At 31.2% G+C, this 19,218-nt stretch overlaps 1 protein-coding gene across 2 annotated transcripts in view; it reads right to left on the bottom strand.

The window, feature by feature from the left end:
- Positions 1-19,218, bottom strand: part of LOC119830647 (serine/arginine repetitive matrix protein 2) — an 80,791-nt gene that overhangs the window by 58,236 nt on the left and 3,337 nt on the right. The window contains exon 2 of one of the 2 annotated variants that reach the window (XM_038353710.1): positions 10,820-10,920. In XM_038353710.1, the coding sequence (XP_038209638.1) occupies positions 10,820-10,900 (81 nt within the window). In that variant the 5' untranslated portion in view covers positions 10,901-10,920. Of the gene's footprint in view, positions 1-9,113; positions 9,281-10,819; positions 10,921-19,218 lie in introns of those variants that run through there. The other variant, XM_038353709.1, reaches the window with a different exon arrangement.

Genomic DNA, 19,218 nt, shown 5'->3' with positions numbered 1-19,218 from the left:
TTCAGATAAAAAAACTATGAAAGCATAATTTATAAGCATTTAATATTGATTTATAATTTTAAACATTTAACGTCAAACTCAAAGTGAAAATACATAAATCATCAACAACTTATCTAGTATATAATTAATAATCATACGAAACTACCGAGTCTTACAGTTGTAAACATAATTCGTTATAACTCAGATAAGTACATATAGATACATATAACATCTACATATGATACATCCTTCCTTAAAGGCTCGAGAGCCACAAAGAGCTTTAGACCTTGCATTCAACCCCGTTTTGCTTGTGGCTATCGAACTATCTGCATTGCCCATCAATATCGAACGGCTTACTTTTAAACAATAGCACAATACTACCGCTAACCTTAGCTGAATAAACATGATAAGCGTTCAAAAACAAACCTTAACACTAGGATATAGTGAAGGAAATAGCATCGCAAGATTTTCGCAAGTGTGTAGGTAGATATTTAGTCGCTAAAATGTTGTATCACCTTGTAGGTCGAATACAATGGGTTATATCAAGTTAACATCTTGTTCTAGTTGATTTAATGACCCCTAGAGGAAGATGATAAGTTGTTTACATAATATTGTGAACGAAATTTAACGGTAAATGATATAAATAAACGAGATAGATACCTCAGACGGGAAAGGTAAACATTTTCAATTAAAATTCTCTAAACGAGGAATGGAAAACGCGTAAAATTAAATCTATTGTGAATGTTATTCTCAATTTAAATTTTAACGTTTTTTTATTAAGAGTAAAGAGAAGTAAATCAGTATTAAATATTTGGGATTTAGGACATGAAATTTTATATTTACCACTTAGTACTCGTAGAATGGTAGTAGAAAAAAATAAAAAAAAAATAATCTGTAATGGTGAAATTATTAAGAAATGTCTATAAAGTTATAATAATATGCGCACAATTCAATTTCAAAACAAAGGAGTAACAAAGAATTCTGTCCTAATTTATTTCCCCGCCCATTGCCGTGATTGCAACAGGCTTATTTACGAAGTATCTGTACTAAAAGGTCAAGCCAAATATAGTGAACAGATTACAAAAATGATAGGCAGTAGAAGCCACAGAGTATATTTATGCCTTCCATATTTTGACAGAGGTCAGTAAGCGCCAGGAGTCATAGACAACTAATTCGTACCTTTGGTTGCAAAATACCCACTTAAAATGTCGATATATTAATTCCATGAAGTCTACAACAATTAAAGTCATATAAAAAAACCTAGAAGAAAATTTGTACTTAATTGAACCTGATATGCCATAATATTTTAATTATAATTTTATGTATTTATCATTATTTATTAAAAAGCCAAACAAAGATACAGTTCCACCCATCCCAAGAATGATTGCAATTACAGACTTATTTCAGTTTAGCAAATAAGTCCGTAAAATATTATTTTATTTTAATTATAAAAACAACAATTTATTTTTACTTACGCTCAAAGAATACTTCAAAGTTCATACCTACAACTACGTCCGTACTAACTAAGCTCATATACATTTTTTTTTCTATTTGCGCGGGAAACTTGATAAACAGCAATTAGTGTTGGTACACAATTGGCTTGCAATCGATAAATTATGAATTACCTGTTCCTCTATTAATAATCACAAGAAATCCTGGCTTTCCCTTTAATGTTTTATCATTAACGTAAACAGTTACTAAACAAATAAAAATATATGATAGACTCACAGTTTACAAAAATACATTAATTTTCCAGATTCTGTATAAATATAGTAGATGTTAAGTTGAGAAGAAAAAAATCATCAATAATTTGAAACCAATTCAAATTGAATTAAAACAGACTAAATTTCATAATTATGACGAATATTTCATAATATCACGAACACTGTTTTCTAGTGCATATCCCGAAGTTTTAAACCAATTAAAATTTAAATCCAACAACGTATAGGTAATTTTAATTACGTGACAATGATAAATTGCGGTCAACTATTTCACGGTATGAACATAAATGAATGAATATGCAATTATAAAACGATAAAAACTGCAATCCTCCAATTATCCTATATGTTATGTTTATGAATTTTTTGTAAGTGTATTAAAAACGGCTTCGGGTCCTTTTATATGTTACCGGAAATGTAATCCGTCAGTTTGGACATTTCCTAAGAAATGTAATTATTCTCATATCATAGTAGGAAATTTATAAACCCAATACAGTCTGTATATACAATTAATAAAACATGTTTTTAAACTAAAAATCAAAATAACCATCACGAGTCATAAATTTTAATTCGAAGAAGCAGCCTAATTTATTGTTAAGTCATTTTATACCTAAAAATAGTTTTTTTAGAGTGGATAATGCGTTAAAGTTGATTCTTGCACTCGCCGACCCCTACCGCTAACATATAAGATTAAAACCTAGCTACTGCTACTATGTACTGAATAATATTCAATTATTATAATAAAGAGATGGTACGGATTTAAAATATAATATATAGTTTTATAAACCTCAGGAACTTTTTAAATTTAGTGACTGTGTCACCCCTACTAAAATTAAAAATGCGTAAGTAACTCTGCCTGTATCTTTTTCACGCCCTTACCACTAAACCATTTTTGTTTAACGTTGGTACAGAGATAGTTTTGACCAGAAAAAGTACGATAGTATTCCCATGGGGAGGGTAACTATAGGATTACCCCGAGACTCTATATCTTTTCCTTCGATTGGCAAAGCCGCGGGAGGAAAGCTAGTCAAATATTTAATTGTGTCGCCATTACAATATTGTGATAAAACTATCATAGAAATTAGGAAGTATTCACGAATCAGTTCAGAGAATCATATTTAATTACAAAACATTTTTTATTTTCTATAGGCTAATGTAAAAATAGTTATATGACCATTTTTTTAATCCTTGAAGGGAAAAAATATTAAAAAGAAAGTCAAGAAATACAAAATAGTAACTAAAAACTTACGCACAAAAAACTAAACAGCAATAAAATACACTTAACCTACTCACCTGCCATCAAAACTTATAATACAGACCTTACATAACTCTTAATTAGCCATTGATGGACATTTCATATGAATTACCGTCAAGAAAACATATTTGTGTTACAAATGTTGCGTAAAATACACTACGATGCTACGATCACTCGACTCGAAAGGTAAATAACAGGTCATTACACATATTGCTAACATGTCATTTGAAAATCATTAGTTGAAACTATCAAGATTTTTTTCTTTGCCTAAATATTTATTTACAGCTGTAATTTGTAACAACAACTCGAAACAAATATTTTTTTATGTAAGCAGGGAATTCTTTAAAATTATTTTTAATACCAAAATACTTTTTCAAAAACATAACCAAAGATAACAAAACCAGAGATAAGCATTACATATACATATATTTATGAAATAGAAGGTTCATTACCTATTTACTTGTGAAAAACAAATTCATTAACTAATCCCGCAAGATAACACCAAGGAAAAACAAATGCCTATTCTACATGCAACGTAGTAGATTATCTTTAAAAGTCACCTGTAAACATTTCAAGCCACATAAAACCGAGAGTGTTTGTCAGAAGTGGCCCATTGACCGAGCGCTATCACAAGGCCACGTTGACGGTGACAACTGGTCATTATTTAATAGTTATCCAGAAATCAACTACGTTTGTATAAAGCTGCATTATAGGTGCACTAACCAAACTTTATATAAAGTGTTATGGTTTAATCAACTGTACTACTATTTAGTTTAAACCTGCGGCTCACTTGCTTTATAATCCAATATATTATCTACGTACAAAATTACATTACTACGGTTTATGCAAGAGAAACAATAAAAAAAAAATTACAAATGATTAGAACTGTTCCATTTAAAATTCTAATATGTACTTACCTAATAATTAACTAGAGAGAAACATAAATATACTTGTAGACAAGCCTCAAGATCAATCAATCGCTATAATAGCTTTATGCAGAAATAGTTTACTATAAATACATTTTTACCGTTTCTAGAAGTAATACATCAAAATCATTTTCGAAATTAAAGATCCATCAATATAACAGCACTATAATTAAAGCCAAAACAAAAAACAATACGTGCGTGATAAAGTCAACAGAAACCGGACTAAAAATCGAGTTAATTACTCATGGGCATATGTTTAATTATCGGATTATGTAGGAATGCAGATATTGCGGTCATTTTGAATCGAGTATTTCTAAAGAGATATCGATAATTGGCTAGACCGTGCCGAGAGTCAATTATGGTTTTTCATTGATTGATTGTTATCGTATAACTTATTACGTATGAAGAATAACAGTCACGCAAATATTGATTGTTGATTCAGTTGACAAGGTAGGGTGCCAAAAATGGACAGGGAAGTAAGTTCTTTGTTTCGTTAGAGCACAGGTGAACTGCTAATGAACTTTACACTGAATTAAATATTGAATTGACTACACTTTGAACACTTCGTATGTAAATCTTAGAAGAGGATCTTTGTGATTGCAAAACTCGTTTCATTCATATAGTACTTACGTAATTTCTTAGTAACGTTCTTACTGATTTCTTATCTATTGTACCTGCTTATACTTTGCTGCTTCATATTTTCAAGGGTTATATAAAATTTGATATCCAAAACTTTGTAATATACCTTCAATATAAATTTATTGTGATGTTATGTATTCATCATCATCATCTTCATCAGCTCATTTGTGTTACGAGGTTCATGTTCACCATCCACCACGCTGGCCAAGTTCGAGTTTGCAGATGTCACATATCGTCGAACTATTAATTCTTTATGGGCCGGTCTCCTCGCGCTTTTTTCCTACACTATTTGAATAAAGTGCAGGTTGAATAATCAATTCTTACACGCACATCCAGTCTCGGACCTCCGACTTTTAGTGACTGAGCTGATACTGAATCATCAATGTATGATAAAGAAACTTCAAAATACCGTTACTATTACAGTATCATCTGAAATAATATCACTCCTTACACCAAAATTAGCATATCTACATACACCAGTTCATATTGTACTTTATATACTTTATGCTGTCCATTATCGCTCGATGCCAATAATTAATTAATCAAGCCGGATGCAAAAATCGCAACCACAGTCTATAGTGGATCTAACGACCCATTTTCTGAGAAAAGCTTGTTAATAACTAATCAAAGGATTGTTTTTGTATCGGCATGTTGTTTAGAGATCAGTCGAAAATATATAATATAATAGGTGATTGATGCAATGCTTGATTGGAGATGCATTGTTAATTTTGTTTGATTATATTGTATATAATAAACCATTTACACATATCCCATAAAGTTTTATACAGGATTTTCATACAATAAATTCAAAATAACATAATAATAAACGACGATAAACTTAAAATTGAATTTTCTAGAATTAATGCTAAGGAAATAATAAATACGTGACTTAACCTCTCAACCTTTCTAAACAATTTATTATTATGTAGATTTATTCATATTTGTCTTCACGTTTATGTTTGATGACAACCAAACTTATAAAACAGCTTCAACAGTAGGAACTATGAAAACACATTGTAGAAATTGGCTTTTGCAGAATTTTGAAGTTAATATTAATTACCCACCATATCCTCACACATAATTAACTCCAATATAATCACAATAAATTCATAATTTCTCGTCGAGTTTATTGCAAAAGCGTTCATATTTTCTATTTAATTTTAGTAGTATCGTACTATTTATTTACGTATATTTTTGTATTTCAAAGGCATTTAAGTATTTGTATGTACGTACATACAGCGTATAGTTTTAGTAACCAGAGGCTTGCGCTTGACTGATCCGTATCGCATATCCAAGAGTCACGGACAAACGCTCTCCATCTCAAGGTGCCTTCTTCGCCTAATTACACGATACGTATGTACGTGACATCGACATGTTGTAAAGATTAAACAGTTAATAATACTCTTTTATTCATCTGACATAATCTAGAACTAGATGTGAATAAACGTCACACCAAATAGACTTGACACGCCAAACGATAGTGGGATGTTGTGTGAAAAATTAAGTGGTTTATTGACTACAAAATTTCTTGACGGTTTAATCATTCACGCTACGAATAACAGACGATCATACAATTTAGGCCCGTGTTTGTACCTATCCCTGTTCTTGAATATAAATGTATGTAGATTATAGATAGATTATTATAGATATATAGATATGTATGTAGATGGTGAAATGCACCGAGAATCAACAGAGGGACCATAAATTTTGAATAGATTTTAAAAGAGAGAGTACTAAGATTACAGCTGTGAAAGTATCATTTTAATACGTCGAAGACGCAACTTAATGACGCAAAGGGATGTTGTATAGATACAGGTATAACGTCTAATCCAAACCAATGACGTCACTTAGCCATTTATAAAAATGCTGAGCCGAAAAGGAAAGATATTGACGTCATTTCTTTTATCTTCAATACAGTATTATAATTATTTTAACTTTCATTTCTAAAGCACTAAGTACTTACATTTAAATTTGCGTACGTATTGTAGTTTATTGAATAGTTACCATAAGAAAAAGAATATAGTTAATAATGAAGAGTTAAGGACCCATATCCTTTTGCTAATCCTTTCTTATTCCCTTCCCAAAAAGTCGACAATCCATTTATAGAGGCATAAGGTCTGCAAACGACCTAATGCTTCTCTAAATGTTCATGGATGGTATTAGCGCTTACCATCAGGCGTCCCACCAGCTCCATTGCCGACTGTGACATAAAAAAAAATAAAGTGAAGATTGGCTCAAATGAGTCTAAATTATATAAATTTCCGTGTCGTGACAATTTTATAATGGTTATTTAATCTCCAAATGCAAGCAGAAAGCATGACTAATATCATCATATCAACAGATGATATAAGTCTATTTAACCTTTATGAGATTTGACTTGAAAAATATACAAATCCACATAGCAAAACTACAAAAATGTTCTAATCGCTTCTAGGAAGGATCGTCCCAAACATTTTTTATACCGAGTTATATCAACACCCATAAACAAGTATCTACTATAATACCCAAAACAAATGAGTTTTATTTTTCGTTTAAGAATAAATTGACAACAAATCCCCCACGGTCGATAATATCAAATTAAGCATAATTTGATATTTCGGCGAACTTTTTATTAAATCACCATTTGATTGATAGGAAATGTAACTACCGGGGACGGTATCGCTTTACGATCAGAGATTGGATTGAATTACAATTTAAAAACAATTTCGCAACTTTCGTTCGTCATCATTACAATTTTGTACCTTAAAAAACCATATCATCTAACTCCAATTTTTCTGTACAACCCAAAAAAATTTAAGCTAACATTGTGGTTGATCTGAAATAAAAATTTATAAATGTATCAAAAGTTATAAATCAAATCAAATATCAAGAAATAAAAGCAAGCGCTGCGGTTTTGCGGACCCGATTGATTCCAATTTAAAGAAAAAATTCGTTAGACCATCCATTAAATTGATGATCTAACGAATTTGTTTTTCTTCTTCTGTTCTTACCAGTGCAGTCCAGTCCAGTTGAAGGAAACTAAACTTTCCTTGCAACTATCACAATAAACAGCACATAAAAAGATTGCAAACACGGTAGTATCCACAGCGCTCCCACGCAGCAAGGTGAGCCAGCTATTCTTAAATTGTCATTCTATGGCATTGCGTAACCCTGATCAATGAACAAATTGCTTATTACTTAATCCGTGTCGCTTTGCGTACTTGGTAAAGTGTGAGAAAATGTTCTAGACACGACTCCGAGTGGATTTATAGGATAGCATAAATTAGTTGAGCATTAATACGAAATATTGGTATTCACACGAGTTTTTAACGTCTATCTATTCCATAGCATGGCGCAATGATGTATGAATTTACAGACATGTTATAGATATACATGTAGACAGTCTTTCCTTGATGTAAAATAACATGGCAGTATATAACTGTAACTATGTTATTGAATATAGTATTTGAATATTCCTAGAAAAAACGAAATGTGCGTAACTGCGATAATAGGAATCAGTAAAAATGGATCAAGAAGTGTTTATGATTTGATATCTGATGGTTTAATATGGGTGCTGGAGAGTTGTATGTGTATAAATATTATTTTCTTTAAATCGCCCAGAGCCCATCACGCTTTACAGATCCAGAAAATAAGTGGTTATGACTGTAAACAATGAAACATCCCAGAAAATTTTGTATATGTAATTTGTATGTGTACAATAATTTTACCAAATATTTTCCAACTAAATACTGCATAATATTGCTTTTCATCCGCACAATGAAGACTCTCACTGAATGGAAAGATATTGTTTGTACATTGTCCATTGACGGCTCCGTTTTGGTTCAATTATTTCTTTTGAATAGTGTATCGCAAATCGTTATTCAACACTTTATTAAATTGGATTCGGTTAACGCAGTTAGTATTTTAATTTTATCCACAGAGACACAATAGTAGCACTATTGCGCTATAATTGAAACGTTCGAAAATTCATTTTCGATTACATAGGCACAGAATAATTTCAAAATGTACAATCAAAATATTATCATAATAGAACGAATTTCTTCACAAAATTTCTTATTACTTAAATTACGTAAATTTACAAGATTTGTGTCGAAAATGTAAGAGAGAAGAATTTTGTTATCTCCCCAATGACTATCTTGTTAATCAAAGAATTTACATATTTGAATCAACCTGATTCAAAATAAAATAAAAAAAAATTACTACATCCATAACCACGTCATGAATGAAAATTACGCAATTTATTATGGTTAGAAGTTTAGCTATGCGTCTACGGTTATTTGGAAACATTATCCACAAAATAATACACACTTGAACTAAAATATAAACGATAAATAAAGTACATGATGCAATCGGCACCTACAGAAAAATCAATAACGCAATAATTCTATTTGTATAAAATCGGTAGCCGTAATAGCATAGTCGTGAGTATACTATTAAGATAAACACTCGCTAAGTACACAATAACATTGATCTCCATAAAATAACCAAGGTTTATAATTTTATGAACGTAACACACGCGAGTCGTTAATTTCTATATGAACAACCGTATCATGGGGTGGAACAAATTAACATTTATAAAACTATTCAACTCAATACTTAGATATTATTCAATTAATAACTCCACGTGACGATGTTACACAGCACTTAAACACAAGCACTATAACTGTCACAATGCGAACTGAAACGTAATTTTTCTTTGAAATGTATATACGCGAAATCACCGCGCGCCTGAGGCTGTTAACTGCACTATACTAAAATATTAAACCATTGTATGCAAGTGAATTGTACGAGCTGGTACATGTCCGCTGCCTTATAATGAACATTTTCCATTCGCACAATGGAGCAATCTGAGGTAAGTTGTGATAACGTAGAAGCGCAGTAGCAGCTTCTATCTTGCTTTATTTATCTCAGTTCCTATGATTTAGAAAGGATTCGCTTTCTTGGTATTCTAAAAACCCTCTTTGGAGTTGAACTGAGACAAAAGTTAACCGTAAGAAAATATAATCGTTCCTTTTAGGAAAATATTCAGTAATATGCAAACTGCGATTCGAAGACTGTACCTGACTCCATATGATTAGCAAAAAACGTATGCAAGTTAAGGTCGCATGATTTATTGCACAATGCAATATTCGTTTGTTTATAAAATTTGCTTAATTCAATAAATAAGGACACACTGTAACATTTCCATGCAATAAGCATTCGTTATATTCACGATATAAATCAAAAACTTATAGGTACATTAAATCAATTTTTATCATGATTGGAATAAATTGGAATTCTTTAATGTGTTATAATTTTTATTTGATAACATTTACAACTTGACAACCATAAATTTAATTATATACTAACATTAAAAAACAAGCAAAAAATCTTACAGAAGGTTCATGTCCTTGTATATAATCTTAATACAGATATTAGTATAAAGTAAATGAAATTATTTAGCTACGTTTTATGGTAGGCGCTACCAGCGTATACTCAGTAATTAAGTACCGCTGTCTTCGCAGTATATTATTACAAGATTACAGATAATGTTACAATTATATACATTTAATACTCTTAACCTCTATACTATCTCTGCTAGATTCTACCATAAATCTAAATGTGTAAGTTTCTTTTGCTGAAATATATTTATGTCATAAAACGTTGCTTAATTGAAAATCATTTATATGTTACTATAATAATAATCAAAATACATTTGAGCATATAATTCCAATACATACATTATTCTTACTCAACTTATTCAATTACATTTTAAATTCTTGAAACACTTTCTGTTTTTTACACGCTTTTTATTAGCTTCACCTGTATGTTTGTTTGTTTGTATGTTTGTTTGTTTGTATGTTTGTTTGTTTGTAACTGACTTCTTTGGGCGCGATTTTGACCCACTTTAAACGGCCAGATTTCGTTCAAACTTTGTAGATTTATTGAGGACCGATGACAATACACTAATTTGATAAAATTATTCCAGTTTTCAATTTGCAAAATATGATTTTTGTTAAAGCGTGTTTTATAGTTTTTTTAAACTATTATATTTTATCTTTACACGCAAATAAACAAAGATAACTTTCTCCTCTCCTTTGTTCGTTCAAATATAGTTTTCACCTATTGCTTATAATTTTATATCATTACGACTAAGACAATTTAGATAGCTTACTTAAACATCGATTTGTTTTGACTTTTATAACCTCTTATAACCTTTTATAAAAGAAACTCATGTATATTCATAGGACCCAATATTTACAAAATTACGACTAAAATAAATATTACATATTTTAGTCGTATAATATAATAGTAATACATACATTTGCCAGAGCTTCTTCGTATGAAGCCGGGTTGACTGGGGATGCAGATGTTGACTCACGTTGCAACGCCGTGATGGGCATCTCAGCACATCACTGGATACCTGAAAAAAAAGTAAATTTCTTTATGTTACGTATGAGAAAATTACTCAATGAGTATTATCGCCTGTACACAGAAGATTTATAATAATATAGCTTTTCTCGCGTAGTCCAAAAAATATATAGATAGTCCCGGGATATCCCCGTATGTTATACGGTCGGGGATCATAGGGAACTCCCGATCTCGAGCAATTTCTGAGATAAAAATTATCCTATGTAGTTTGTCGGGTCTCAAACTATCTCTGTACTAAATAACTAAAGATAATGAATTGAATTGAATGTCCAAAGTAGCCTAGTAGTTCCTGAGTGATGAAGTAAACAAACTTTATATGAGTGTGAATCGTTGCACCTGCCCTTACATTCCACTATATTAATAAATATGATTTTAGTAAACATAAAAGATAAACTCAGTTTTAATGTGTCTGAAAGCAACAAAAGAAATTAGAATATTCCTACAGTTCATTTATTTAGCTATATTATTTTAGTTACCACATAATCGATTAATCAAGTGCTATAAAAGTGTTTACACTAACACCATTATAGCAGGTGCGGCAATTTAAAACATAAGGTTTCTCGAAGGCCTCAGTGTTAATGTTTGTTTCTTATTGTATAAAATAAATTCACATGTTCTGTTAAATGTAATTATAAAAACTTGCAATTTATAACCGTTGCAATTAAACCATAAAAACACCTATTATTGCCTCAATAGAAAGCGTATACAAATAGTGCTTGTACAGACATTCGTTTTCAATAATCGCCCGACCTTCGCGATTGTGGTGTTTTGTATCGGAATACAAATATTGTATTGTCACACTCCAAATATGTATGTACACGTGTGTGTTATTGTGGGAGTCGAGCACACTTCGGCACAAATTAGGCCAGCTCACAACGGGGAAGATACCACACTCTCACAGAAGATCAGCGTGAAATAATAGCATGCTACTGTGTTTCGTTCCATGAGTGGGGTAACCGGAGGGCCGTATCCTTTTGCTTACCTATCTCTCGCACCATTAATACTTTTTATATCATAATACAATAATAAGTAATTGACTTCTTGCGATTAATGATGTGGCGATCATTGGACTCAGTTGGAGATCTGACCTTTGACACGTCCATGACGTATTCGTAGCTTCCTGATTCAATAATTGTTGTATTCATGTGAGTACTTACAATGTCAACTATCAAAAGAAATATGCGAGTACATTCTAATAGTACAGCTCACTTATGAATAAGGCTCGTACTGATATTTAGATGTTATAATAATCTTAAAACATGGTCACGGGGAGACTAAGATGTTACATGTCTTGAAGGTCATACAAAAATTGTTGTTTGCGAAGTACCTCCACCTATTTCTCCGCAGTTTGTGTGTAGAGTATTTTTCCGGATGTTGGCAGTATTGGCTGATAGTGTCTTCTAGTCTTTTGGTATATTTGACATGGGGTTTTAAAATCTTGATAACAGGATCCCAAGTGTGGGAAAGCTTCAAACCATCTTCTCTATTAAAACTGAGCCAACATCACATGAAAAATTTTCTTTGGTCCCATTTTAGAATCTTATATATACCAAAACCCCGAGAAAGCCGCAGCACTTTTCTAGACAACAATTATACATCGCTCAAATTGATTGATGCATGCTTTAACGCCTATATAATTTTCTATATATTACATCTTCTCACAATGTAGCTACATACTTATATCAGTCATTTGCAGTTATATTTATAAGTTTTCTGAGAGAAATTAATGTTAAGCAGCGATACGATATCAATATATTAGCACGGCCACAGTGTAAGTTTGAGGTTTCACTCTGCTTCAGGTTAAAGTAACCTTTTGTGCATCCAACTCAACTAATGTATAAAACGTTCTAAATGTTTAAAACATATTTTTATAAGAATCTGCCACCAATTTGAAATGTTGCATCTACCAGCATACACACAAAGCAAATATCCATAATTCATTAGGCAGAAGGAATAGAATTCCTTCGTTTTCTTATCTACGATTTGTTACGTAGAAATCATAGTGCTTATGTCTGCTTTATTGATTGCATCACGGATGTAGGGTCAGAACTCGAAATAATTATTTCGTATTCCGCCAAACGCGTAGAAGGTTATATTTATTCCGCTAACATTTAGCGTAAACCGATCTACTTACGATCTGAATACAAAATACAAAACAATAGGAAGTACTTCAGTTATTACACTATTGAGTCACGATGCTACCCGGAATCACAGGAAAATAATTACGATTATTATGCATATTTTAATTGTATTTAAGAGGAGACATAACTGACTCATCCGTATTATCAATTATGAAGGATTTTTTAAAGTAAACTTAAGTGGATTTATCGTAATTTCAATTATAAGAATTGTAAGAACAATTAGATCATCATCCCATTATCGTCATCATCTGCATATAACGTCTGTGCCTGGACTACCTACACATGTCAGCGAAGCATTGCTCATAGGTACCTGTGCCCTGTGGTACAGTATTCTGTCCCCACATGCACATTGGCCAAGTGCCTTGTCGCAATTGTAGGTTGTTTGTTATACTAGTTACCTGAAGATAACACAACAACACTCATAAGGAAATATTGCTACATAAGTAATTCCTAGACTTTAATACATACTTCTATACTATATTACGAGTAACTATTGTAGAGCAAGCAATCTTAAGCTGTCACCACCGGCATCAAACACTTGTACAATCTTAAGGATTATAATATCGCCATTAATCAGGAACACCGTAGGTGGTAAGATTTTTCAAAGCTTTACAACCCATGCGGATGGAGGTTAGTTTACTTGTTAAAGATTTTTGGTTGCTCAGTAAACAGTTAAACATACTTATGAAGCCTAATTGGTCAATTTTTAATTGAAATAATGAAAAATATTCAAAGCCTCCCATAGAAGGCTAAATTAATGCACTTAGTGTTTCGTCACTAATTACAAATAATTAGGTTATTAATAGGTAATCTTCACAAAATCGCGTGAGATTTGTAATTTAAAGTATTTACTTTATTTATTACATACAGATGTTGAAAACTTTTAATCTATCCAAACAAACGTCTTGCTTCAATCAATTTCGCATTTATTGAATAAATTATGTACAAACGTATTTAAACATACTGCTTTCGCTGCTTATTTGGCATCTAACTAGATTACTAAAATTGTTACGCACTAGTTAAATATGCATTTTATTGTTAAAAATACAACACGTAACGAAATAAGAATATTTATGTGTAATCATTCACCAATGCGTATTTCTTATCGAATATCAAAGCAACATCTTTGCACCTGCCAAAACTAATAAAGCACGATCATTTACGAATGGTGATTGAAGAATCCGATACGAACGTGCCGGCCATATGAAACAACGATGAGTCAATAACCGCTTGACCCTCTAGAAAGGAAACTTGTAAAACTTACTTTCTTAAAACCACATATGCAGGGGGTCTGCCAAAAAAACCTTCGCATAACCCACTTTTAAAACTCGAATTTCGTTTTTATTTCAAACTGACGAAGCCTACCAAAATTGACAGACGTTATTTATTTTTTTTTTTTCATTTAACAATAAGAAGGAACTATAATTCTGATGGGGCATAGACCCCGAAAGTAATTTTTTTTTTTCTTTAAATTACGACGCCTACACTTTCAAGCAACCTTTACAATGACATACAAGCCTTCTTAGAATCTAAGGCGTTCAAGTTTATGCTTCACATAATTTGTATAAAACGTTTGAATGGTTGTGGCTTAACTTCTCAAGTTTTAGGTTTAATATATTTAGAAGCTAAAATATTAGAATACATAGAAACAGAGAAACAGGCCACATGCAAACGATATTGTTACTTCGCCATTACTTTATGGTGTTTAAATTATAATAAAAATCATAATCAAACACGAGCACACGAAAAATATTCGTCGTAATCCAAAGAAAAGCAAATAGGTAGATACGTTAGTATTTACCAACCTAGAATTACTATCTATGTCAAACTATTCGGTAACTAGATATCACCATTACAGCAATACACTTCAATCGCGCAAACCACTCAAATAAACATACAAATTTCACAACCAGTGAGAAATGTACAAAGAATTCCTGTCCACTACTGTTCATGCGTAGGAGTAACGTTTGACGTAACATTTCGTCTTGAGGGAATTGTTATTGTATCGCCGAACTAATTAACCAAGAAGGTCGAGCATTTGTTAATTTTCTCGTGTTTTTAGAGAGCTTTAACTTAACTCAAGCACGTATTGCCGTGACTTATGTATACCGTGGCTGACTTTGAAGAAAAAAGCAATTGAACAATTTACAAAACAAACGGATGTTGTTCATATCATGTTATTTGGGTATAGTATATTATTTTTTATATATAGTAATACAAATAATGTGCATTAAAGCTATATTTAAGTACCTACTAATGAATAGGTCTTTGCCTTCTCTATTAACAAACAGGCTTACATATTTAAACTTTATAAAAAAGAAATAATTTAGAATTCAAAAAACAACAATGGTTTACCAACAACATCCTATTATCGTACATATTCCGTTTTCCAATCTAAACACAAGATAGTGGTTTGTGAATTGTAATCACAAATAACGCAAAATCCTGGAAATCCATAGATCATTGTACAGCCAAATTGAACATTAAATTGCGTACACCAAATTCGAATTGTTAGTCCCGTGTGGTTTCAAATCTCGTAAACTCAATATCAGATTCGGGCTCAGGCCATGAATTATGCATAAGGCATCACACAATAGACTTTTGCGGAATCGATGATTATTATAGGCCCTAATAAGGAAAATATTATAAATTATGTATAAAAAAGTAGGTATTGGCAGTTTGCAAATCTCATTCTCGTGTTAAAACCGCAAATTTGTTTTTTTACGATGCAATTTTTATGGAGCTACATAAATTAATAGGACGTATATGGTCAAAAATCAGGTTTTAAAAGGCTTTTTGCCAGTTATTGATGGTAATAATCAAGTTTCTTGTAAGCTTATAGTTTTTAGTTATGTTGAATTTAATTTATTGATACACGAGCTTGTTTCATTAATTCTATTCAGCGATAGTCCTTGTCTATTCCAATAATAACTCTTAAAATGGAACCGTTCAAAATTTTGTAGTTGTATATATATTACTTAGCCCGATAAAAACTGATACATCATTGAAATTAATTCAACTATAAAAGGGAAAAGGCGGCAACGTAAGTGATATAAAAAGAACATAAGCACCAAACTTCTTACTATATTTTAACAACATAATATATATTATGCGCATAAAGATGCATTAGAGTGTATAGCTTATTAAACTTAAGCGTATTGTCATGCTAATATACTGGTATAATCTAAATTATTTCTAGCTAAATATTTTACTAAACTAAACCAAACATATAATATTTACATTATCATAAACTCGTAAAATAGGCAAGAAATAAAACAAATCTGATAACTATAAAAAGACGAGTATTTATCTCGTCTTTTTCTCTACGAAGTAAATAAAAACGTTACGCTACGTGACTCGTTTATCACTTAAATCTTAAAACGTGAAATTACAAAGTTATTCATAATTTTGTTTATTCATGTGAAACAAATTTTATCGAGGTAGTCGAAAAATATTGACTTGGTCGATTGGTTAGCGAGCTAGTACATACTGAAGGTCATTGATTCGATATAACACTGTCTTTCTTAGTCTATAAAGTATGGCTCCTTGTTACATTGTTCATTTAAAAGAAATAGCCTTATTTACATAAATCAATAGTTTCTTAAAAATATTTCATAAAAAAATCGCATTTTAAACCTTTTATTTTATTCAACCTGTTTACATAAATCCAGAGATACGACCAGAGACGGAATCCAAAAATATTGTAGGACTGAAATGCATATGTTATTGTATGGATTTCTATTTTCTGACTTTAATTATTTCTTCTAGCAATCTCTATCTATTTAGAAAATATCTTTTAATTGCTTAAGATTCCAAAGAATTTAAAATTCAAAAAGTTTGTTAAGGGGTTCCACGGTTATGTCTGATATATTATACAAACGTTTTTATCATTATCTTTATCTTTATATTGCTTTTACATATCAAAACTTAACCAATTCCAAGAAAGAATCCTAAAAGCGTGTTATTTTAAGACTTTTTAATTGTAAAAGATTTTAAGCCGTTCGTAAATTACATCATTATTTGTCGGCTCCTTCAGTAACCTAACCAGATCGTATTTCAAGAGATTATTATATAAAATATTTTGACAACTGGTTTTCTTAAATGAAACGAATCACCACATTCATTGAACCGTGATATGATATAAAAAATTCGAAAGCCCGGGTCCTTTTATACTGGTACAGTTTATAATGCAGCGTGGGAAGAAATATGAACAATAAGAACGCGGAAGAAAAAAAGTCTCTATATTAATATATCTACATGTAATTTATTTAAATATTATGCGTCTTTCTTTTGAATATCTGTAATGTTATAAAGTGTTTAATAATAATCAATAGAATTATAAGTGACTTTTTGGAGAATTTTAATAGCTATATGGTAAAAACAGTTTTTGCAGTTTTACCATATCCATTTAGTAGTCTGTGATTTTACGCAACAAGAAACTAAAATAGGACTTTGGGGAAATATGAAACCCCCCATTTTTATACAGCATTGAATCTGTTAAAAATAGTAGATTAGTTATAGTAGTAGTTAACTCATATTTTAATTTATTGTGGTTCTGTTAAACTTTAGCAATTTAACTTTAACTTTAAAGATATTTTCATGTATTTTTTTTTTCAAACAAAAGGATACGAGATATACATTTGATTGAAAGTCTAAGCAAATAATACCCAAATTAACTTGTTTAATATTCACCCGATGTCACTCTACAATGGCCTCCAATGTCGGTCAAGTTCTTACAACGGTAAGGCGTTTATATAATTAATTGTAACCTTTGGTTTTTTTGCAATGATTATTTAAGCAGAAAATTTGTAATTTCCTCTTCGTAAAGGTTATTGTGTTAAGGAACATAGCATAAAATTGCATATGAGCTTGTATGATTTTTCAAAAAATAATTACACACGCATACACAGAAATAAAAAATTAGTAAGGCGGTTGAAAATTCAAATCATATAAATAATCTGATTAATACATACATAGCCTATGTATATCTCTATACATTTTAAGATAATATCTTCTGTTTTTGATAATGATTGCATTCATTTATGAGTACCTGAAGTTTAATTTCAGTAGATATTGCAATCTAATTTCAAAAACATGTTCCATATATGTTGACTGTCTTTACCATCACAAAATAATTTCACGTTCAATTAGTATAATTAATTCAAGCACAGCCGGAATTTCGCTAACCTCAAATTAATGTAACTCACTTCACAGCAAATTGCGATAATCCGTCATCCCCATAAAAGTACCGGACCATGTTTATCAGATCCTTTCAAATAAAGAAGCATGTGGCCATAAAGCAAATGGACATAGGCTTTCAATGACAGCAAGATTATGTTCCGAATTCCGCGCATACGGCAGCGGCCTTGTTGTCTAGGGTCAGCTGCCAACCTCTGTTATTGTCATTCGTGCCACTGAATTCATGCTGAAATACGCGGTGTGAATATAAAGGGCGAAATCTCTGACGTGCCTGCTATCAAACTCATCAGCCGTCACGATTTACGAAGAATATACACGTTTATGAAACAAACATGAACTTAAGACACTGATCTGTCCTTGGTGTTTGTAAATTGTGAGTTCGTGGAGATATAAATAATTCATAATGTGTGGAAGGAAAATGTCTTACTTAACAGAATTGTCGCTGTATTATTGAAATTATCAAAAAATGTATGATTTTAATATATTACACAATAGAAAAATCGTTTATTTCGATATATGAGTAAAAGTTTAAGTATACATTTTAAGCTTTGGCCAGACTGATTATTCTACTAACAATCCGTTATTTATTTGAGATATTGTTCTGAATCGTAATCGTATAAAAACATAAAGATATTGTAACTGGCTCCTCTTTATAAGTATCCTTTTTAAATAAATGTTATAAATATGGATTATGGAAAAATATAAAATGCTTACAACTTATTCAATTATAAACAATGAAATCATCCTAAATTGATATTAATACCGCGAAAGTTTATTAGGATGTATAAATTTTTATTTCTCTTTCACGCAAAAACAGCTGATCAAATCTGTTTGAAGTCGTGAATTAAGTATATGCGTCTGGTATAGCACATAGGCTACTTTTACTCGGGTACCAATACGAGTGACGCCGTGTGTACCAGTATTAGTTACATACAAAATATGTAGTTAAA

This window comes from Zerene cesonia, chromosome 12 (assembly GCF_012273895.1).
Source record: "Zerene cesonia ecotype Mississippi chromosome 12, Zerene_cesonia_1.1, whole genome shotgun sequence".
Taxonomy (NCBI): Eukaryota; Metazoa; Arthropoda; class Insecta; order Lepidoptera; family Pieridae; genus Zerene; species Zerene cesonia.
The sequence above is the reverse complement of the archived record's forward strand: the minus strand, read 5'-3'. Positions and strand labels throughout refer to the sequence as shown.